This window comes from Necator americanus, chromosome I (assembly GCF_031761385.1).
Source record: "Necator americanus strain Aroian chromosome I, whole genome shotgun sequence".
NCBI classification, from domain to species: Eukaryota; Metazoa; Nematoda; class Chromadorea; order Rhabditida; family Ancylostomatidae; genus Necator; species Necator americanus.
In genome coordinates, this window is record NC_087371.1 from 11,343,372 (window position 1) to 11,365,822 (window position 22,451).

The 22,451-nt window shown below is 41.3% G+C and overlaps 2 protein-coding genes across 6 annotated transcripts; both read left to right on the forward strand.

Moving 5' to 3' along the window:
* Nucleotides 1-5,225: 5,225 nt before the first annotated feature.
* On the forward strand, nt 5,226-10,893 carry RB195_005161 (uncharacterized protein; the record flags this gene model as incomplete). Of its 3 annotated transcripts, XM_064177493.1 has the most annotated exons (12): nt 5,226-5,316; nt 7,762-7,868; nt 8,325-8,427; nt 8,723-8,773; nt 8,883-8,975; nt 9,036-9,107; nt 9,172-9,294; nt 9,367-9,480; nt 9,555-9,712; nt 9,819-9,958; nt 10,492-10,613; nt 10,808-10,893. In XM_064177493.1, 12 exons carry the CDS (start codon nt 5,226-5,228, stop codon nt 10,891-10,893), a joined length of 1,260 nt encoding a protein of 419 aa, XP_064034618.1. The 3 variants fall into 3 exon arrangements, with proteins under 3 accessions (XP_064034618.1, XP_064034619.1, XP_064034620.1); XM_064177494.1 differs by lacking the exon at nt 5,226-5,316 and having other exon boundaries at nt 7,773-7,868; nt 9,030-9,107; XM_064177495.1 differs by lacking the exon at nt 5,226-5,316 and having other exon boundaries at nt 7,773-7,868.
* Nucleotides 10,894-12,050: 1,157 nt separating this feature from the next.
* On the forward strand, nt 12,051-21,977 carry RB195_005162 (uncharacterized protein; the record flags this gene model as incomplete). 3 transcript variants are annotated; one of them, XM_064177498.1, is made up of 17 exons in its annotated part: nt 12,087-12,151; nt 13,293-13,386; nt 13,465-13,619; nt 14,677-14,794; nt 15,773-15,932; nt 15,988-16,078; nt 16,168-16,336; nt 16,408-16,539; nt 16,624-16,712; nt 17,165-17,219; nt 17,626-17,666; nt 17,983-18,342; nt 18,396-18,634; nt 18,710-18,773; nt 21,479-21,540; nt 21,736-21,822; nt 21,889-21,977. In XM_064177498.1, the coding sequence occupies 17 exons, from the start codon at nt 12,087-12,089 to the stop codon at nt 21,975-21,977; spliced, it is 2,070 nt and encodes a 689-aa protein (XP_064034622.1). The 3 variants fall into 3 exon arrangements, with proteins under 3 accessions (XP_064034621.1, XP_064034622.1, XP_064034623.1); XM_064177497.1 differs by lacking the exons at nt 12,087-12,151; nt 13,293-13,386; nt 13,465-13,619 and adding exons at nt 14,039-14,236; nt 14,298-14,327; nt 14,386-14,441; XM_064177496.1 differs by lacking the exons at nt 14,677-14,794; nt 15,773-15,932; nt 15,988-16,078; ... (9 more) ...; nt 21,736-21,822; nt 21,889-21,977 and adding an exon at nt 13,686-13,710 and having other exon boundaries at nt 12,051-12,151.
* Nucleotides 21,978-22,451: the final 474 nt, after the last annotated feature.

A 22,451-nucleotide genomic window follows, 5' to 3' on the forward strand; every position in this document is an offset into this window, starting at 1 on the left:
ACGTGTAGGTGTAGTGAGAAAACCACCAACATATGTGCAAAACTATGAAAACATGGTCGAAAAACTGAGACCTTTGAAAATTCCCGAACTCTCGAACACCTCTAGAAGCTCTTCACGGCGGAGTTCAATCACTTTAAGATCATGGTATAACCAAGATAAATTTTCTCTTAAAAAGTCCTCATCAAGGGGAAGTTTCTAACTTTCTTATACTCAAAATAACGTTGAGCCCAATGTTCAGTTGAATAAATAACACACAAGAAAACATCTACCTTAAAAATTTGAAAAACACCACGCTGAAGATTTTTTTGGCCACTTACAGGAAGTACATTTGAAGAATAGATCCATAGCAAGTGGCCTGGGATTCATCGAGAGCGTAGTGCAACGGGGCCGAGGCGCAGTGCGATCGAAATTTGCACTTGTAGTACACTCACACGAGGCCAGTCAGCAGCCAGCATAACAGCGTTCCAGCCACACCGGCACAGTCAGTCCACAGCACTGACGAGGACAGCATCGGATCGGCAACAGAGCACAAATCCAGATCGCAGCGTAAGCGCACGGAAACTGGAGATCACGTACAGGACCGAATGACGAGCCGTTTTGACGGACAAACACGATTCACTGGAATTTCTCTCCCGTGAATTTCATATGGTATTTCCCAGGGTAGTGAACTGAGTACGATCCTCATATATTTAAATTTTTCTAGGAGAGACATGGAAAATAATCAGTGTCCTCTCAGATCAAAAGAAAATTACGTAGAGAAACAAAAAGTAAAAGAGAGAGAAAATCTATCAAATTCGTCTGCCACAAGCATCATTGTGGCTCAGCTAAGGCGAGAAAAACTTGTGAGAAAAAAATCCCGAACTGCACTTTATATGTGGAATAACAAAACACTCGTAACGTTCGATACTGAAAACGAACAAGGCGACGAGAAAAAAAAAACGCGCAGAAACAGAAATCAATGTTGGTGTCGTGAGTCGTTCCCAGTCCACTTTTCACATTTCCATTTTTAAAAGTAATACTGACTCCGAAAATGAAAAATGGAATAAAAAAAACTACCATAAAGACAAGTGTGGCTGGCTAGGCTCTGCGAATGACTGCTTCCGTAACTGAGAAGTTCAAACTCATATTTCAAGTCGTCTTTTATGCTTCGACTACAGATCCTTGCCAGCTACACGCAAAGCAACGGGCCTTGTTTTGTACCTGGGCTTGATGACGCGATCGAAATCTGCAGAGCAGATCCACCCACAGACTCCATAAGCAGTGTTCTTTCAGTATAGTATCATCGTAAAAACACCTGAGATTTGCCTTCTTCAGCAGCATCGGCACGATGCGAATGGAATTTAGTTGTCTTAACTATTTCACTGTTCTTAATGGATTGCAGAAAACAGTGGTCCGATAGGAAACTCTGTGACTTAGACGCAGGAAAATTTTTTTTCTTAATTTCAGATTTTCTTGATTTTTGATTTTCTTCATTTTTCTACCCATACATTACCGAACAAATTTTTCTAGTGACTTAAAGGATAAAAGGATAAGCTGTCTGGCGTTAATCAATCCGTTTGGAATGCGCCCCCACGTCACCTTCAATTCAGAATCGTTTGAGGTTTACGAATGAATGTAACTGGCCTATACAATGACTTGCGGGGACCAGCCGACGGGTGAACCCAGTGTTTTTATCTTCCCAGACAAGTCTGGTACCAATTTATCGACCCCGGATGGCTGAAATGCTTGGTGAGCACTGGGGCGGATTCGAACCTCTTATCGATAGTGCAGACAGCGGAACCTGTTACCGACTCGGCTACACCCGCCCTTCACCCTTTATCCTTCATTATCCTATCCTTCACATAACCACACTATATCCTTCTAGTTATTGAAAAAGGAAATCCGGCGTCATCTCACATCTCAACTTGTGCTATGGTTACTGTTGCGATCCTGTTGTTGTTACCAAGTCATGCAAGAAACAAGTGGTAACCACCATTAAAAGGTCATTAAAGCATTTTGCAAGACCCGTTAGAATATGGTGACCCTAAAGACCAAATTAAGTTGCTCAAGATCTAAGACTATGACTGAGAAAGGGACCTCGCTAGTACCACCGCAGTTGCAAATTTTCAGGCAACGTTTCTTGAGAATCTCGACGTTTAATCACTCCGCACCGCTCGAATATGGTGAGCGATCACTTACACGGTTCGGTTGTCGAGATGGCTGGACAGACATTTCAATGGAAAATACAGGTAACTATCACGAAACTGATGGCGTTGGGGTTTCTGTTAGGAAATATAAGAGTTCGGGGAGTGGACAACGAACATGAAAGTGGTCCCGCTCAATTTCCCATAACTGTTTGTTCCTATTAAGATTTGTTAGATTGCACAAGCTTCGGTCCCCTCAGGAGCTAATTCGTTCGTCTTACTTAAAAGGGCTGGCAAAAGGGCCTCGTTGATGCTTGACCGCTCGCTCGTTGATGCGGTGCTTGCACAACGGTGGGGCGTTTTCACGGCCCTCCCCCTTCCCCTGTAGGAACAAGCACGGTTTCCCACGTCGATTTTCAAGAATATTAAGAGGAATTGAGCGGGGCCACGTTCATATTCGTAATCCATTCCCCAAGCCTTATATTTTCCAAGAGAGATGCCAGCGTCGTCAGCCTCCTGATACGGTCTGATGTATGATGATTCGGATCAATTACAGGGTTTGCTGAATGAATGGACACAAAAATCAAGTGGAAGAAAGTTGAGAGTAACATTAATGTTATTATTATTCATTATGTTTCCACTCTATTATAGTAGGGTCAAAACGAAGCACGTACGCAAATGCGCACATGGCTTCTCTTGAGGCGCTTCGGTGGACCGTAGCGGTTAGGAGCGTGAGTGAAACTTTGTTGGGACCACTCATAGCTGCAGTTTGCGACCTCGTTTGCAGTTCCAACTCCACTCGCCTCCACCGCGCCATTTCGAGCGCGTACGCAAATGCACCGCAACTACACTCCTGATTTGTGTCGTTTCGACCGGACTATAGACATGGTGTCGCCGAATTAGAATGCTTCAGAAGTGTGCATCCAACGTTTCCGCCTTTTTGAGTCGATGTTTTCACGTGTGAAAGGTGAACGGTTTTCATGCTAAAACACTGGACTATGAGTACTGTAAGTACGTACAGTTCGACAAGCGCATCCATTTAAGTCAGCACTGTTCAAAAGGTAGGTAATACATAATTTGGAACTACGAAACTATGAAATCATCTTTATGAAAAAAAAACCTAAGTGCAACTTATAACCGTAGACTTAAAAAATCTTCAGCAGACTTTTAAAGCGATAAGTAATGTGATTTCTTGAGCGAATTTCTCTGGAACTGTTGAATACCGCAATAAAGTGGATAAAGTGCATGGCGTTGATCAACCCCTATCGGAAAGCGCCTACGCGTTCGACTTTAATGTAGACTTCGTTCGAGGTTTATGAACGCGCGTGCAGCCCTACAATGACTTGCGGGGGCGAGTCAATGTGTCAAGCCAGTGTTTTTATCCTTTCAGACAAGTGCGTTATCGACTTCGGAGGGATGGAAGGCTTGGTTGGCACTACAGCGGTCTGGAACCACCGACCAATAGTGCAGCCACAGGGGGACCTCCTATCGACTGCGCTGTACCCGCTCTAAGTTTGCAATAATCAGCAATAATTGCCTTTGAAGCAAATTATTTCAAACCAACATAACAGAATAAACTCCAGTAAACTTGTATTAAAACTATTCCTACGTTTTTTCGTAGGAAATTACGTGCAAATCACGGAAGAAAACGTCCAATCGCGCAATGCATACGTGGTGCAAATCGTCAAGCATCGTCGAATCAGAGGACACCGCTGCAGTTCTACAACAGCCGTAACGGTGTTGAGTCCTTTATCTCAATCCTAGTTCATAAATTATAACAAATAATATAATTTCATCTCTAAAGAATTATAGAAAGGTTTCGCAGAAGTTTAGGTATGACACAAAGAGCTGGCGAAAAGAAAATATTCGTGGCCTATAGTGCAAATTTTCCCCAAAAAGAAATCCAGTTTTTGTTTATTCTGCGTTACACAACATTTTTTTCCTTAGCACATACAGTAGCCGCTAACAAATTCCCTTGCTCTTTTCCTTTCTTTTATTGAATTCTTGATGGCCACTTTGCTTTTCTTTGATTCCCACCATTTTTCTGGAATCAGTCGTTCCAAAAGAATTTTCTCCTATTCCCACTAATATAAACATTATGATGTTTGGTAACTGTAATGAGAAAATACTGCCATATCGGAAGGAAGGATCGCGATATATGAGAGGTTTGGTTTCAAAGTCTCCGCTGGAAGTTCAATTACGAGACAGCGAGCGTGGAATGTGGAACTCTCAAATTTCACCAATTTTGAAGACACTACTGATGTGAAGAAGAAAATTCACAGAGGGTTCGAGACTCCTACACTGGAGGATTCGTCTATGAATTCTAAATTTAAAAAAAAAACCCGGACAGAACGGTTGGACTTAGATGTTAAGCGACTTTAAACATAAGCGTACGCAGAAAAATGAAAAAAAAAAACGAAAAATGTGACCGACTATAACTTATAGTTATCGCCTTAAATTTTTTTTTAAATTGCGCGTTTTATCAACCGAAATCCGTTTGTTAAAAGCACACAACACTTTTTTGCTAGTCTATACTATACTCACTTTAAAGTTAAAAGCTAGTGGTAAGTATAATTAGGTCAAAACGTTTACTAATTAAATAAACCACAGTTTGAGTAGAATTTTTGAAAGGATATATTGGAAAAATTGATACAAATAGATTTATAAAGTAAATCAGTAGTAAAACAGCATGTCTTTTCCCGCCAAGCCAAAGTGAAATTCACATTCAGGTTCCCAAAAGAACAACCCGGTGAACAAGGCAGAAATTAAAGAATGAGAAGCTGAAGGTGGTTTTCAGTAGTGACAAAGTGTTAAAGGAATCTTATTAAAGGTCCCTTCAACGAGTTAATCTCTCACCTTGAAGGAAAACCGGGCGCATGTGTTAATTATTAAGGTTATAACGCAGAGCCGTTCATACGACATCCGTGTCGACCGTGGCTTCGGCCAATGTTTTCGACCTCCGCACTATCCTGTGAAGGAAACTATTCCCACGTAGACCAAGTGATCAACTGAGTTTCATCCAAAACTTCTGACATAGTTAATTCTTCAAACCCAACTAGCAAGATACATTCCGAAAATTCTATTTACTTCAGAAAACCCAATATGTTCAAAGTATGGTTATTAGTTCAACGCTATAAAAATGAGAAGGCAGTGCCAGTTGCAATTACACCTGAGGTCATGCGTCTTCTCTGGGGTAAGGAACATAGCAGTGACTTTAGTGTACAGCACAAAATACCCAAGGGAATACGAGATGGAACCGTCCAATGCTTCGTTACTCAACACACTTTTAATTAAAATCGTAAAATACGAGAAGCAAAAAAAAATGGTGCAATTATTTACTAATTCTAGAGGTGTGAACCATAGTTACGCGCACAGATCACATCGACAGATCACAGATGCGCAGACAACCATGAAATAACCCACCCTCGCAGGTTTTAAATCCTGGACGCTGATTCAAAGAGATGATAAGGGATCAAAAACGTCGCCACTTTGTCGAACGGTTGCGATTATTTGCAACTTTTTGCGTATGCAATTATTTACCATCATACGTGAACAGACAAAGATCAAATCGTAAAGCAACTCACTAACTGATTTCAACTTATCTGTTTTCTGTTAAATAGCATACTGTAAAAAGAGACAAATCTGATACGATTTTCTAACTTGAGCATATTCGAAATTCAAATCGAACGGTGAGTCATCGCTTGATAGCCACTTCGTCACAAAAACAGTGAGGGAAGAATAAATGTCTTTTACAGTCGCACATAACTAGAACTTTCGTATCGAGCGAATTTAGAAATTCCACCCCTTCCAAGTCTCACAATTCACACTAGCACATCTACCAAGTTCTTCGGAAACAACGCCTACCGCTCATTCAGAAATTGCTCCAGACTTGTAAGTCTTAAGTTCATCTTATGAACAACTACCTTTCATTATTTAAGTATGCTGACTTCCCAAAGGAATATCTATATTTATTATTCGAACACCAAGAAAAACGTCTAATCTTGCCTGTACAATCCAGTCCACCTCTCTCCTAGGAGCGACTACTGTAGCGCTTCCACTACGTATACACCGAAAATTAGATAACTATTCGGATCACATCCTCTGCCCTATTCAATTACTTGCTGGAAACAAAAAAAAAGCTCACAAAAAACTGTGACAGATTACCGGAACGCTCGTAGGTTTTACACCTTACTTTACACATCTTATCGATGACCTCCTTAGATTCATCTACTCTCCTTCACAGTTAATCCGCAATGGTAATAATTGCGGAGAGTCCCACTCATCGCCTCAGGACTCACCAGAGAGCGTGCAGTTGTGTGCAATTTATTTTAAAAATTGCACTCATTGCTAATTTTCGAACAGTGTAAGCCAAAGTGAACGAGAATGGAAGGGCGGCGTGCGTTATGAAACAAATAAGGAACGCAGATACCAAAGAATAAAAAAATGTCTTCACACTTCACCCTTAAGCGAAATATTTCAATTTTTACTCCACAGCTAAGATAATCGAGAAGAAAATGATTCTGATTTTTGAGCAGAATGTTGGCCGAGAACTGTTATCGAGAACAGAATCTCGGATTTTTTTTTGGAGAGCAGAAAAGCAGGTGGAACATTTTCATGAAGTCTTTATTCTACAAAATACCCTATAACTTTGAGACGAAATGATTGTTTATACGAGCAGGGGAACAAAATCAGAAACCTTATACAACCATCTTCTAAAAAAAGCTCATTCTGGTTTCGTAAATGCAAATTTCTAAAGCAGCGCTTTAGATTGAATTGGATTGATCGAAAAGAAAATGAAATTGATCGAAAAGAAGGTCTTGGAAAATACCAAAAAGCAGTTTTTTTTGTAAATTAGTCTCTCTTTAACATGAACGGCATGCCTCATAAGGCTCAGGAATTAGGCCACCACTTAAAAAAGTGTCAGATTGATTAATCATACTGCTATGAGAACATGGAGTGTGGTGATAATGTATAATAAACTGGATATGTCATTTTAAAACTAATAAAAGAACTAGAAGCTGTATTCCAATACGGAGCATGGATTGTGCTGTTTGGATGACGGTGCTAGTAGTAGTCTTCTATGCTTTCAACCCCATGGACCTTTACTACGATAAAATGTAGCAATGGATTTATCTAAACCGCTTAATTCAATGAGTGAATGAACAACTTCTTTGTTATATATCAGAAACAAATCAAAAATGAATAAAAAAAATAAGAAAATAGATGAAAATTCACCACTTTAACAAATTAGCAGCACCAATGAAAACGCGCTAATCGCCCCAAGCATTATGCAAGTGTGACCCTGCCGACGGTGTCTTGCAATCTGACACCTTCGATAAATGACCATGAGCAATTTTGTGACATTATAAAGTGTTAAAGTTACCCAAACCACAAACATATTTAGCTGTGTCTCCTGATCAAAGACGACCATTTGACTTTGTGCCTCCTTCCTAGTCACATAACTCCAAAGGCTTGATTTCTATTATGAGAGTTTATTCATGTTTAAATGTGTTGTTTAGATAATTTATTTCTATTTCTATTTTTATTTTTCTTTCTCTGATCGACGTATTGCTTGGATTTCGTCTTCCCACTACTTCATCTCATTCTGACAATACTTTTAAAAAAGATAGCATTGTAGACATACTTGAAATGTTTCCGCCATATTCGATTGGTCATATGAATCCTGGAGGTATGCCAGTATATTCGATGTTTCCATACATGGCAATGCCTACGTTCCCTTCGCAGGTAATCTTATTTTCTTGAAAAAAAAACTCTAGTCATAAAATGCTTCGACATATTTGTATTATATTAAGTTTATATTTATTCATTCAGTATTGTGATACAAATTCTTTCTTTCCTCTGATCATTTGTAAAAAAAAAAGTCCACTGCTTTTCGAAAAAGCTTCGGAAATTCGATTCAAATCAAAATCAAATCCAGTAGATTGGTTGCAATTGCGCGCCAATTTGTATTTACGGGAACAAAGAGAAATTATGGAATTGTGAGATAAAAACCAGATCCAAAGAAGACTGTCTTCCTAGTTTTCAAATTTTTCTATGAGCTCTTTTCTACTTGAAAGAAATTCCAATCGAAAATAACAAGTGGAAGCGAGAAATGTAAAGATAACTCTTCAATTAATTAGAGCTTAACTTGAATCACAGCATTAATTAAGACTATGGTGAAAAAATAAGAAACAAGTTTAGGTACCCCTGTCCAATCCTTCATCTCCTTCCGATGTTGACATTACTTCTTCGAGAGAATGCTCCACTCCTGACGAAGGGAACATAAGTGCAAGTAGTTCCATTGGTAAGATTTATCCAAAATCTGTAATTGAAATTTTGTATTACATATCGGCACCCATATTTGTCCTTACTCGAATGACCGCGATCAACGTTTGGTTAAAACGCAACAGAATGAAAAGGGAACATGTCAAGCAGAGAATGATCGGCGGTTGCACTAAGGGTGCCGTGGTCATCCGAACAAAGACAACTATCGGTGGCTGCAATGTTTCAATCCAAATAAAAAGAATAAGGATTTTCTTAGGAATAGCCTAAGATATATGAGAAATCCATTATAAGTTGCTGTAAAAATGGTATTTTAGACTGTTCTTCTGGCTACTCAAGTTCGGATAGTACATTGAACAGTCCTGCTTGTAAGTTACAACTTTAACTCTAATCAAAAGCACAAAACACAAGACATTAACTCACTATTTATCTAACTTGCTCCTCTTCTAATCGTTTGGGTTGACGTTTTTATTTCAGTTTCACCTCAGTGTTTCCGGCCAGGACCGTTCTCGTGTTGTCCACCACCTTTTCCATTTTGGGCACAGCCATCGGCCATGGTACCATCGACAGGTAACATTCTATGTTTCCAAAGAAACATAGCGCATATGCTTGGATATTCTTCAGTTGTAGGGTTTCCACCTCGACCTCCAACAACTCCTGAAGGGCCACACTCCCAGTCCTGCAACCAACTCATTCCTCCAGGTACGACAGGAAAACTTTACGTTTTCACACTAACACATAAGAAGAACTGACCTTTCGCTCACAGGGTACCCACCATCACCGATCAATCAACGTTACAGCTGCATTCCTGGTTGGATAATTCCATATGGGTTCCCTCCACATTGTATGGTTCCTCCACGAATGTCGACTCCAGAATCAGCATCCTTTGGTATGACAAATAAGCAGAAGAACATAGAAAAGAAATGAAAAAACAAACAAACCTTAACTTCGCCCACTTTAGATCGTAGTTTCATTTCGCCAGTTCCAAGCGATTCTAAGTCAAGCCCTGAGAAGAACACTCCTGTGAAACGATCTGTACGTGCACAAAAGCGGCAGTCAGCTGAGGCTATGAAATGTATGCGTTTATAGTTCATAGTTCTACTAATTCGATTAAAGCATTAAACGACACAATAAATATTAACTTTTTAGCGCAACGTGCAATTACAACGCTGGAATTAATTGTTGATCTCCTCATGAATGATACACAGGGGGAGATTATTGAGTGGACTTCTACGAAATCGCTGGAATTTATGGTTCGCGACAGAAAAAAATTCATAGCGCACTGGAATCGACTACTTGGAAAACGAGTAAGTGTCATCAACTTAGTCTTTCTCTCTGATATAGTTCTAATTCCCCAGCGAATTCTTATGAGAACAGAAAAACATTAGGTTCAAAGATATTGTGAGTTTTCAGGATTCATTCATGGCAGTGTCGTGCATATTAAGGTCTATTGGAAATGAGAAGGTTGTGACGATATATGGAGAGAAGGTTACGTTTATTACACGGACATCACCATACACATATCGGTTCTTTCCTGATCATGACCTTCCGAGGTAGGAATCAGCAGAAGTAACTTTGTGACAAGAAAGAAATAGCTTCGGTACTCTTTTTTTGTGTCATAGCTAACTCTAGACGTAGGAGTTGTCTCGAATACTTGCATTTGAACAATTTTCGCAAAAGTATAACTTCTTATGAATGAGAAACACTAGAGATGTTGCTGCTCTAAGAGTTTTGGCAGTACACATTTAGAACATTTCATTTTAAACAAGAAATTCCCTCCACTAGAGAACACTAGTTTTTACTACAACTCGAAATAGAAAATCTATCAATAGACGTTTTTTAATCACTCCCCGATGAATTTTACTGAACTTACGAGCGAAAACAAAAGATATAACGGAACTTAGTAGCAAATTTAGTAGTAATAATAATAAGGGGATCTAGGGGATCAAACAGATGTCATACGTGCGAATACGTACACAGTTTAAACATATGAAAAAAACCACAGTTGGAAAATAAAATACTGGCAAAAAGAAAGTTCTTTCACCATTCATTGGATCCAAGTATTTGTTAATTGTCTTATATTCAGGATTCCCATACTCCGTGATGAGAATCTTCAACGGCTACTCACAAAAATATTGTTATCATTTCATTTGCACTTGCGTAAATACAAAAAAGTTGCAGAGCCAGCAATGTTTCAGCCGTCTACCGGTAAGTACTATCAGATTCAGAAATCATTTTCTATGTTGTTTTTCACAGGTGAAGTGTAGTCTCATATCACAAATCCATGACTGATCCACATACTTTCGAAATTACGTGAATGTCCTACTCAAATCTTATCTTTTTCGATTATTTTGTTCTTAGAGGAAAACTATTTTACATGAAACAAATAGATGTTATTTCAGGGTTCTCTCTGCTCTCATCGCTTCCGTCACCCATACAACCCAGAACTGGCAGTTCTCCAGAGAAAATTAATCTCGAAATAGTTTAATCATTATTTGCTTTGGTTAGCATGTATTGATATTAATTATATAGTCATATATAGTTAGATCACCATAAGGTGTCATTATTTATTTGGATTTATTAATAAAGGTGTCATGATTAGATGTGAACGAACACTAACACAATTCCTTAAATTTGTGCTACTCATCACAAAATGAAAATTCATAGGAAAAGTGAACAAATCAGAACGAAGAAGCAATTGGTTTCTAGGGGTTCCCCTACTCTAATGAAGGAAACAATTGTGAAAAGAATATAGAGTATGCTCAAAACGACATGAAACAAGGTGCAGTTGCGTAAGCGTCGGAGGGAAAGCATAGGTAGGGGAAGGTGCACTCAGCTCGCTCGCTTTTTTCCCGACGCTCTAACTTACTTTTTTCATTTACTAACTTTCGCTTATATGTTGTAGATCCTCTAAGACTAATGCATAGGCCCTAGGGCCTCGACTGATTTGATAACTTAGTTCGAGAAATAGGGGAGCCACTGAGTTCCCCCTCAACTACATTTTGCCAGGATAGAGCGGGGACCCTTGCTAGCAACATTCTTCGTTGCAGTTCGCAATGGTTCCATTTCGATTCCAACTGCTTATGTAGCAGCAACGTGCTTCATGTTGTTTTGACCCTACTATACAAGTAGTTGAATAATAGACCCTACTTTACCAATGAGATCAAAACTAGCGTGAATGTCGCTTTAAACCACGCCTCGCGCAGTTTTGAAATCCAGTTAAGAAATATTTTGTCGGATCAAAACGACATGAAGCACAGCACAGTTGCGTAAGCGCCTGCGCTCGAAGCGGCGCGGTGGAGACAATCTTTGGGATCGACACAGGGCCGTTACGAACTACAAAACGATGGATGCCAGTAAGGGTCCTCCACGGACTCCTTCCCCTACGCTCCACCGCGCCGCTTCGTGCGCAGCCGCTTACGCAAGAGCACCGTAGTTTATTTCGTTTTGACCCTAGTAGTATACATGGACTAGTTATATTCTACCGTATACACTTTTTATCTCGCAGCTATTGTGCTGCAATCATGCAATCTTCACTCAAAGAAGGTTCATTGCTAGAAACACACCGCCGTAGCAGGTTCGTTCCTTCTCAAGGTCCTACTAAACGCTTTCTATAATCTGAATCTGATAGCTACATTTCAGAAGATGTCGTTAGATGCACTACGCTTGATTTCGGAATATATGAGTCCAGCTGGACGAATCAACTTAGCGCGTGTCAGCGCCACTACGAGTAAAGCTCTTACAAGGTATGGATAATTTGTTGCATAGAACGCAGAAAAATGGAAACTCCTGAATCAAAGTGATCAAAATTACTTTGGCAAAGAAAATTTGAGTACCTCGCATAGAAAGACCTCCACAGACTGCACCAGAGTAGAGCGAATTCGCGGAGAAGCATGTTAGGGAAGTAGTGACATTGGTACAAATTGATCGATGAATCACGTTTGAAGGCAACATACCGCGAGACTAATGATGTTCGGATCTTTCCAGAAGCATCAGTGCTATGACGTTGATTTCCGCCTATCGATTCTGGAAAAACTGTGTGGGAACAGTTCCTCTTATGAAGGATCTGACAACATGTCACGCATGCGAACGCGCGCATAGGCGCTGCGTCTACCAGCGAGCGGTAGGAACAGCGTCATTAGCCCACTGACTGTCCGCTCGCTGGCAGAAACCGCAAATACGGCTGCGCCCCGCATACATGGCACGTTTTTGCGTGCTTCGTAGGAAAATCCGACCAACGAGGCCGTCTCCCACGCCATTCTTCTGGACAGTTACAGGAATTGAACGTGATCGCCTTCATACTCGTGATCTACACCTCCAGTCCTACTTTTTCATGATGAGATCTCGACAATCAATTCGACTTTCAAGTCAATTTCGTGACATGCTGCCGCCAACATGCTCCCAAACCCGTCCGAAATCGCCGAGCATTGTTTGCTTTGTTGTAGAAATGAACGGCTTTTCCAGTGAAAAAGAGGAGATGTGTATCGATGGATCGACTTTTATGCTTTTCACTATCACCACAAATCGCTACTGCTGGTGCATTTTTCACTGAAAAATTTCGAACGCACGGTGTTCTCTTGAACTACGACAGCTATAGTGGGGTTAAAACGAAATGAACCCTTGTGCATTTGCGTAAACGGTTGCCTGCGAAGCGGGGCGGTGGAGCGTAGCGGTTGCGATCGAGGTGGGACCATTGCGAACCGCAGCGACGAGGGGTACTAGCGTGGGTCCCCACTCGATCCCAACCGCTACGCTCCACCGCACCGCTTCGAGCTAAGCCGCTTACGCAACTGCACCGTGCTTGATGTCGTTTTGACCAGACTACAGTCATGGTCCGACAAGTCACATTTTTCACACATCGTTCTACTTTTTTTGCTCTCATTTCAGATGGGAAGACGTTCATAGCCTTATGTTCGATGACACAAAAATCATTATGGCAGGTGATGTATTTCATCATCGAATCGATACTACGCTGGATGTGGTAAGGAAAAGAGTAGCTTCAGCATCGCTACTACAAATTAATGTTCGAGGGAAAAGTTCCCATTTATAAGTATTAAAGGGTTTTCTACGATCTATGAGTGAAGTACTTCATTTGTGTCCACATGCTCGTAGAATCTGGATCCAAACTCGTCTACAACGTGAACATCTAGAGGTTCTACAAAAGCACGGCAATGTCATTGAAGCGTTGTATATCTCAAGCGAGAATTTTCACACGTACGTTTTCATTTCTGTCGTAAAAACGTTGTGTTGCAAGTCTAATGGAGAACTTTGAGGGTTCAGAAGGGTTAGGACCAATCTTTCCTAATAGGCATCACTTAACATCCAGGCTATTTTTCCAATAATTTTATTGTTTAATTATTTAATTGATGTTGATTTTTTATTTAATTTTATAATTTGGGACAATTCCGAAAGGTATTGTGACCCTTATATCTGCCGTAGCCTAATCATTACCCATTCAGATTGGGATTCGGAAACAAACCTCCTCCAAGCCTAAATTAATAATTCATGCTAACCAGGCAGCTAGTGGCGTGTGGTCGGACAGCGTAGAGATGCTGCACCAACCAGAAACCTCCAATGCATGCTAACATTGTCGTCTAAAAGAGTTGTAGTAGGGTCAAAAGACATGAAGCTCGATGCCGTTGCGTAAGCGGCTACGTTCAAAGCGGTGCGATAGCGGGGATAGGATCGTCGTGGGACCCCTTCTAGCACGACTCATTGCGGCACCGCGCAATTCTCCCACTTCGATCCCAAATCCCACAGGTCCACCGCACTGTTTCCAGCGCTGTCGCTTACGCAACTGCTTCGAGTTTCAGGCCGAGCTGATTGTTCTGGTTCGTTGTGACTAGAAGTCTGCAATGTTTCTACTGCCTTGCCAGGAAAACATCAATTCAGATCGTCTCGACAGTACACAGTTTTTGGACGGTAATGATTAGGCTTCGATAGACCTGAGGGCTAAAGTATCTTTCGGAATTGTACCAAGTTTCGCAGGAACTGCAACGAAGCACGTTCATTGAAAACATCCACCACCGCTCTCAGGTACGTAGAGGGACACCTCTCCCCTAAACACCAGCTGTGGGAAATTCGACAACCACGTGTGGAAAAGGCGGTCCTTTCACTGACCTCATGAGTGAGACAGTGATAATTATATTGTAGAAAAAAGGTGCTAGGAGGACAGAACGACAAAACAGTCCCATGCTGGTAGATTACAGAAAATGTATAGTTCCCACCATTAAAAAAAAATAGTGAAACAAGCAGAATTATAGAATTATAGGCAACATCAGGTTAGCTGGGAAAAAGTCGGATTTAACCGGATGCGTAGCGTTAACATTCTACAACGGATGGACCAACCACTAAACCTGAAACAGTTGCTGGATAAAGCAGCTTGTAAGGTGAGTCAATTAATTTTGCTTTTTGATTTTTTCCCCAAGTTCGGATTCGAATGTTCCTCAGTATGTGAGGAGAAGTTGCAAAAGACTCATAGTAACGAAACAGAACCAACAAATTACTATAACATCAGTGTCAAATGAATTTCATAAAAAGTTGCCAAATTATCGCCCAATTTTCTAAATTTTATCTTCAAAGCAACGTTTCACCAAATTGAGGGTGTTGGGATCTGTCCACAATTATATAGGGGTAGTAAATAGTTCAGTATTATGTGCGGAATCACCTTCAATTCCCCCTAATAATCCAAAGAAAGCATGTCAAACAGCACCTATTCCCCTATAATGCAACTTACTACGCGATAGAACGCGGGCACGCGCCCGTCCAATGTCTGCAAACCAACCAATACAACTCAAATAAGTTGAAGCTAGAAGCTATGCTAATAACTAATAGCTAGCAATCAGAAACCCCCTCACCTGCACAATTGCAGATCCGTTGTGGATTACCATCGTTCCGCTACGTGTGACAAGTTGCATCGTTGGGGAAATCGGTGCAATTAAAGCTCCTTTACACTTTTCTGAGGTACTAAGCGGAATTGAGCATTATCAATTGAGGTAGTGATTGATATAATTGAGATATAATAGATATTATCAGCGGAATTGAGCGCCTATATTCGTAAACTATACATTTACTCCTATCTACTCGCTTACGAACCCCAAAATCTGATAAGATATGATAAAATATGGTAAGATGTGATGTACTGCTTTCAATTTCGTCCATTTTTTCCTCTAGAAGTGCAACTTTATTATTTATCTATCCACCGTTTGCTGCTCCAGAGCTCTTTGTTGATTTTACGCATTTTCAGTTCCTGTGTTACAGCTGTTCATATGAATTTCGTTTAATTACTTTGATACATTACGTCATCAGATAAATGAAGCGTTTCTACTCCTACATACATCAGAATTCCACGATTTTCTTAATTCTAGGCACTATTTCCAATCACTATACGCCATGTGTGCCTCACAGGAATCCTACTTACCGTTACCATTATGGATACCTTAACTACACTCACAAATCTGCGACATCTCGACCTGATCGGTTGCGTCGTTGATACGCAGCTTGCCGCCGAATACGTGGGGAAGTTCGGTGCGTGAAATAGGGAGTTTCGTTGAGTAAATAGAAAGAGATAATTCATTTTTAGCTCTAATGTCGAACCTCGATGAGCTCAGTGTTCCGCCATCGATGTACTCATTTTCGGTGAAGGATGACAAGAGCCCGCCCTTTAATTTCAGGTAAATTTGTACTGTAAATAATTCTGAAAAGTTGAAAACTTGAGAGATCAATAAAACCATTATTAAGTCGGTAGCAATAACTTCTTCAGGAAGCTGCATCTATCAAAATTGTCCGCTTACATGGAATGTTTCGATGAGAACAGCTTTTTTGATGCTCTTGAAACGGTGATGCCGAGAAAACTCGAAGCTCTTACTCTTTACGGGAACTACTATCCGCTCAAAAGATCGAAGAAATATTCTCAATGGCGAAAATTCGAGGTAAAACTTTGTCGGACAAACGTTTCTTTCCATAGTTTAAACAAATAATGGTTAGTCATTCTTTTTTATAGATATTATTTGCTGCAATGATACCACAAGTACGTTCACCGTGGTGGATGAAAGAGGAGAGTGCACTAATGTCACATATCGTACGATGTCCCCCATATAAAGTCTCAGACGATTTTCGACCAATGCGAAGTACGGTAAGAGTAGATAGTTCATTTATACGGTTCTATTTTAATTTTGGAAACTTTTCTGATGAAATTGTCTTTTAAAGTTTAATTCAGGCAGCTTCGTGGCGTTTCGATCAGGCCACACTGGATAGCGAAGAAGCACCACAGGAACGGCCTACTATCAATCGTTTCCTGCGCTTTATGTAAGCTCATTAATATTTAACGAAATGGACAATTGTCAGAATACAATTTTTCAAATCGTTCCATTGCTACGAAACCGGACTGTGCCATGGTCGGATCATGACGACACGAAGCTCGGTGTAGTTGCGTAAGCGTCAGCGCTCAAAGCGGCGTGGTAGCGGCTAGGAACGCAGTGGCGGTGATCTCCCTAGCACAGCTCATCGCTGCAGTTCGCGATAGTCCCACCTCGATTACAACTGCTGTCTCCACCACGCCGCTTCTAGCGCAGCCGCTTACGCAACTGCACCAAACTTCATGTTGTTTTGATCCTACTACACAAATAGTGCATATCGTATCTATACGAGATCCATTTCGAGTGAATTGTTTTGGAAATTTTTTGGAAAGGAAACCAAGGATACTAGCCCTTTGAGCTCGCTTCGAATGTAACTATGCTAGTTATTGCTCTATCTTCCAGGAGACCCGAAGGTCCCCCTCTGGCTATTGCTCCTGCACCACGAGCTGTACCCGAGGTTCGTACATTCATTGTTCTTTTCTAATCCAACGATTGTTGCACTGATAATATATGTTCTGCTTATGAGCGTAGATCAAGAAATCGTGGGAGTTAATCCTCAGCTTGACAGATTTGTAGATCTGATTTGATTTGTAGACAACAGTCTACTGGGACCAGTTGCACCTAAAAATTTTATGACGAACAAAGAGGAAATTCAAGAAATGACGTAGTAATGGGAACGCATAGAGATTCAGCGCTTCATTTGAAACGCGACCACCACTGCATGCATTTCCCAGCAGTGCTACTTCCACTTTTACGGAAATGTCCCAATAGATACCTATACTCTACCTATATGATATGGCATAGGTCGACACCACTTTTAGAGTGATAGATGTGCGCACAAATTTGATCCACATTACTTTTAGCCTCCACCGCCTCCAGTGCGACGCGAGAGAATTCGACGACGGTACGCTTCCACAATATATGTGTAGTAGGGTCAAAACGACATGAAACACGGCGCAGTTGCGTAAGCGGCTGCGCTTGAAGCGGCGCGATGGACAAAGCGTTTGGAATCAAGGTTGGGCCAACGCGAACTGCAGCGAAGAATAGTGCTAGCTGTGGTCCTCCCCCGACCCCAACCGCTCCGCCGCTTCAAGGGCAGCCGCTTACGCAACTGCTCCGTGGTTCATGTCGTTTTGACCCTATTATATATATTTTTTCGGGACAAAGAAAATACAAACGTGAAATTCAAGCAACAGTTCGTTAACTTATCCACATTTTAGACCGAACGTCCCAACCGTTGCTGAGGAACAAAACCCTGTACCAGTAGTGATTTCTCTTCCACATAATGGTGCTGTCGCAGCACCAGTTGCGGCCCTGGTTCCTAATGTGGAAGCCGCTCCGGCTCCTGCGCTGCCAGCTGCTTCGGCGATTCCAAATGATGTTTCTCCAGTTCCTGAAGCTCCACCACATGATGGCGAAGCAGTTGCCGAAGCTCCGCCGTTAAATCCTCCGGGGCAAACAGCTATTCCAGAACAAACAGCTCAGGTGGACCAAAGAAATACCGCTGCGGAGCTTTTAGAGCAAGCGCATCGCGGCGGGCAAACTATCGAAGCAGGAGGGACCCTGTCCCAACAGCAGACGTAAGCGTAGAAAATTATTGCTCTTTAAAATTCATCAGGACTCTTATCTTTAGTATGCACGTTGGAGGCGCTCCCGGTGCAGCGGCAGCTGATCATACACAGCCGATGGCTCAACCCACTGAGATACCGTTAGTGAACACGCAACCAGCGTCAGCTACGGTTGAAGGAAATGTGAATGGGGCACAACGTGGCACCATCGCTGCCGATGGATCGAGTGAGCAGTCGATGCAGCAAACCCAGCGCGCTCCAGCAGGAAACTCAGCTCAAAACATCACTCCGTTGCCTGAACCAGGTAGAACAAAAGTGGAGTGCAAACAAAATTCCTTCTGTTTATTGTTTTTACATATTTGTTAGTCCTACTTTTCAGCAAACAACGTAGGCGATGAACAAGGAGTACAGGAAAGGCATGATGATGAACACATCAATATGATGTGAGTGCACAATGGTGACTTTGTTTAAAGCCAGCGTATCACGAAAATGACGTGGTATGGAAACTCCAGGGAAAACATGGGGTTCGGGTTTAAGATTATGGAAACAAGCATGGCCTAAGTCAGTGCCCCCCCCCACTAATCATCCCAAAAACCGGCGTGGGAACCGGTTTTCTTCCTACGAAGTGTCTTAGGACGCGCCTCCATGCACATGTTCCGGTTCCCACAGCTCTTTATTCGATGGTTATAGTTGAATAAGCCGCTGAGGAGACCTGCTCGTTCGTGGATGTGGGACGTGTACAAAGGCGGCGCATAGCGACTGATTTCGTAGGAAAGGCCGCTGTCTTCCACGCTTTATTTGACGATTAGAGAAGAATGAGCGAAGCCATGCTTGTTAGCCCAATCTACAACCCGTGTTTTAGGTTTTCCCTGGAGTTTCCGTACCACACCAATTTCGTGATACACTGCCTCTAATAACCTTTTTTCCAAGATTTTTTCACAACGGTGTCGCCGACACTGGGGCATCGAAGAGTTGCCGTTATTCGAGATGACGCACATTCATTGAACGGGACTGTGTTAACTTTAGATATACCAGTCCGGTCAAAATGACGTGAAGTTCGGTGCAATTGCGTGGGTGATAGTGGTCGAAGTGGGTCCTTTGCTAGCTCCACCTCGGACGCAACTGATGGTCCAACCGCGCCTCTTCGATTAGTGTGCAAATGCAACCGGCTTTAGGTCCTTTTTATTCGACTGCATCACTAATGACACTAACGGAGAAAAGTGCAAAAATGAAAACAAAAGAAAGCTAGATAAAACGAAAAATTGTGCAAAAATTGAGGTCCTCCTGGGATGAAGTGGTTCTATTGGGCGTCAATCTGCCAGCGAGACTTGGGAGTGGAGGCAAACTTCAGGGGAATTTTCGATGGTGGTCTCCTCCAATAGTATGTAGGGATCCGATACTCAATTTAACTAAGGTAGAAAATGCGAAAATAGAAATTAGAGCATAGAAAGGGCTCCCCTTCTATTGATATCCTACTTAAATCTCACTTTCATGAAATCTGACGATTGAAGTTGTATAGATGCTGGTGTAACTTTACTTCATATGGTTTGACATTTTACGGTGTACGAGGTACCGTAAGCTCATTTTGTGGATCATATGAAAAAGTCACTAACAACGTTAATTTGATCTCCTCAACATTTACCTGCAAAACTTTGGGGAAAATTAAACGTTCACGGCCACTCCACGTCGAAAATAAGCTATACCGTCCGATCTGGCCAGTTCGAAGTGCTTGGAAATAGTCTGCACGTGTCACAACGAAAATATGGAACATCTCTTTAAATACAGGACTCAGTGCCCTCAGTTTACTCGACCCAACTCCTTAAATCTGTTGAAATGGGAGAATAAAACTACGAAGCGCAGAACCCAGTTACTCCGACAGATGCAAACAGTTGTCAGATCTACAATTTCACCACTAATTCGCCCCAGTTCTATTTCTACGACCCTATTGACGTAAAGAGTTGTTTCGTTGAGTAGATTGAGTTGTATGGTGTGTTTGAGCCCTCTGATTACTGTATTTGAGTTATCGCGTGTTTTCACTGCCAATATTGAAATCTTTAACCAGACCTCTGCCTATTGGTGTATAAAAAAGAAGAGCATAAAAAAGTGCTCCGAAAATTGCCTTAACGGCATCACCCCACGAATCTGGCGTGGAATGGCTTTTCGTTGGAATATACCTGGGGCGCAAGGGTGGCACGTTGCCGTAGAGGACGCCGTAAGGAACTGCATTCCGAAGCCGACTATTTGCAGTGACGCAGGGAGAGATGAACGGAACCACCTCTGTATTCATAATCTACGACCCTATATAGGTATACTCCAACGAAAATCCATACCGCGCCAGGTTAGGATCAACCGTTAAAGGCAACGTCAGCGGTAGTATAGTGACGACAATAAAGAATCATGGGAATTATTATTCTGAGGATTATTTGAAGGATCATAGTAGCGACGATTAGTAAAGATACACCATTCCTAAAAAGCAATGTGACAGATTATAGTTATTCAAGAAATATTAATTCTTTGTACTGAGTTATCGCCGAACGTGCGACATTGAGAATACTTTTTTTAAATCTACTGTCACCGCAGCGGCGACACATTTGTTTAGCTCATTTCAGCACTTCCGATTCAGATGACAAAAAATAGAATTTTTCAGTTGAAAAAAAAAAATAGAATTCGTTCGTTCCTGCCGTACGTTCAATGTCGCGCATACGGCGACAACGTAGTGCAAATGGCTAACTATGAGCTTCTTTCCTGCTTATGTCAACATTTTCTCGCGTATCAATAGTCATTGGTATGCACGCGTCTTTGTGTCTGCGTAAAACATGCAAATTAACTCAGCCGGCCCCTGAACTGCCTCGTTTTTCCTCAAATATAGCAAAAATCATCTCAATGTCAACCTTGACCAACTTTTCGAGTTTTCGGGATTGTTTCTCAAGATCCGATGTCATCACATATTTTTGATGTGAACCCTATGTTTAGGAACTTATGCTCTAGTAAAAATCTAAAATAATGCTCCTTAAAACGTTTCAAATAATGTAAGTGAAGATCTGTAAGAGCTAAGATGAGAAGATGTAAAGAAAAAAACCAAAATTCCAGAGATAATTTAGAGGTTTCTGCACCTATCACACAATGTGATAGATTGTTACCCTTTCAGGCTACAAGGAATGCTGCAAGCTTTGGTAGAAGAAATCGTTCTTGATGCAATGAACGATGAACGTGAGTTCAATTATGTTTTTAGGCCATCTTCGCATCTATAAATAAACCTTACCTTCAAATTTCTGGCCAAGCCAGCAAATTTTTGTCTATTTTCGTGTTTATTCCGATAGGTAGTCTCTCCTCCTCGTATTTCTGTTTGAAATAGAGAACTAAAACCTCCAGCCGGCTTCTCTAGGAACGAAAATCATATTACAGGAATGGAAAATAACGCGACTGATCCGCCTCCGGTTGTCAGCTCGGACGCAACTGCGCCAAATAGAACGAACGCCACGAACACTTCCAGTTATGCAAGTTTCGAGAAGAAATTTTGCTTCTGTGGACGAGTTACGTTGAAATATATAATTACAGCGACTCCAACGCCTTCTACACCACCTCCATCGGAAGCTCAACAGCCTCAAGCGTTACCTCGAGCAAATAATCAAAATACTCAACATTGAAATTCATAACGTATGTGTGTGGTCACCGTTTACATGTATATCGACAACGAGGAAAAAGCATTTCTTAAACCATCTCTTTTAACCTCGTTAGAGAACGCAGTGGAAGAAAAACCATTGCAACATTATTCAAATTTTGAGGTTTTTTCTTCCCCTTTTGTGATCCGTAAAACTAAAACAGCGAAGAGGAACTATCCAGATTCACATCTGTGTAAATTAGAATAAAAGCACACCAATCGTTGGTATCAAACGCCACAAAAATGTAAGCTAATAGGTACAAAAAAGAAACTATGAAACTCTCATACTCACTTATTCCCCCTCCCCCTAAAAAGTTCTTAAACACAGATCTCAAAGAATACGGTACCGTTATGTTTTATTAGAGATCGACAACACAATCATATGTATTATTTTCACGCATACATCTTGCTCAGTAATTGGGAGTACTCACAGAATACAGTCCTCTAAAACTAAAAATAT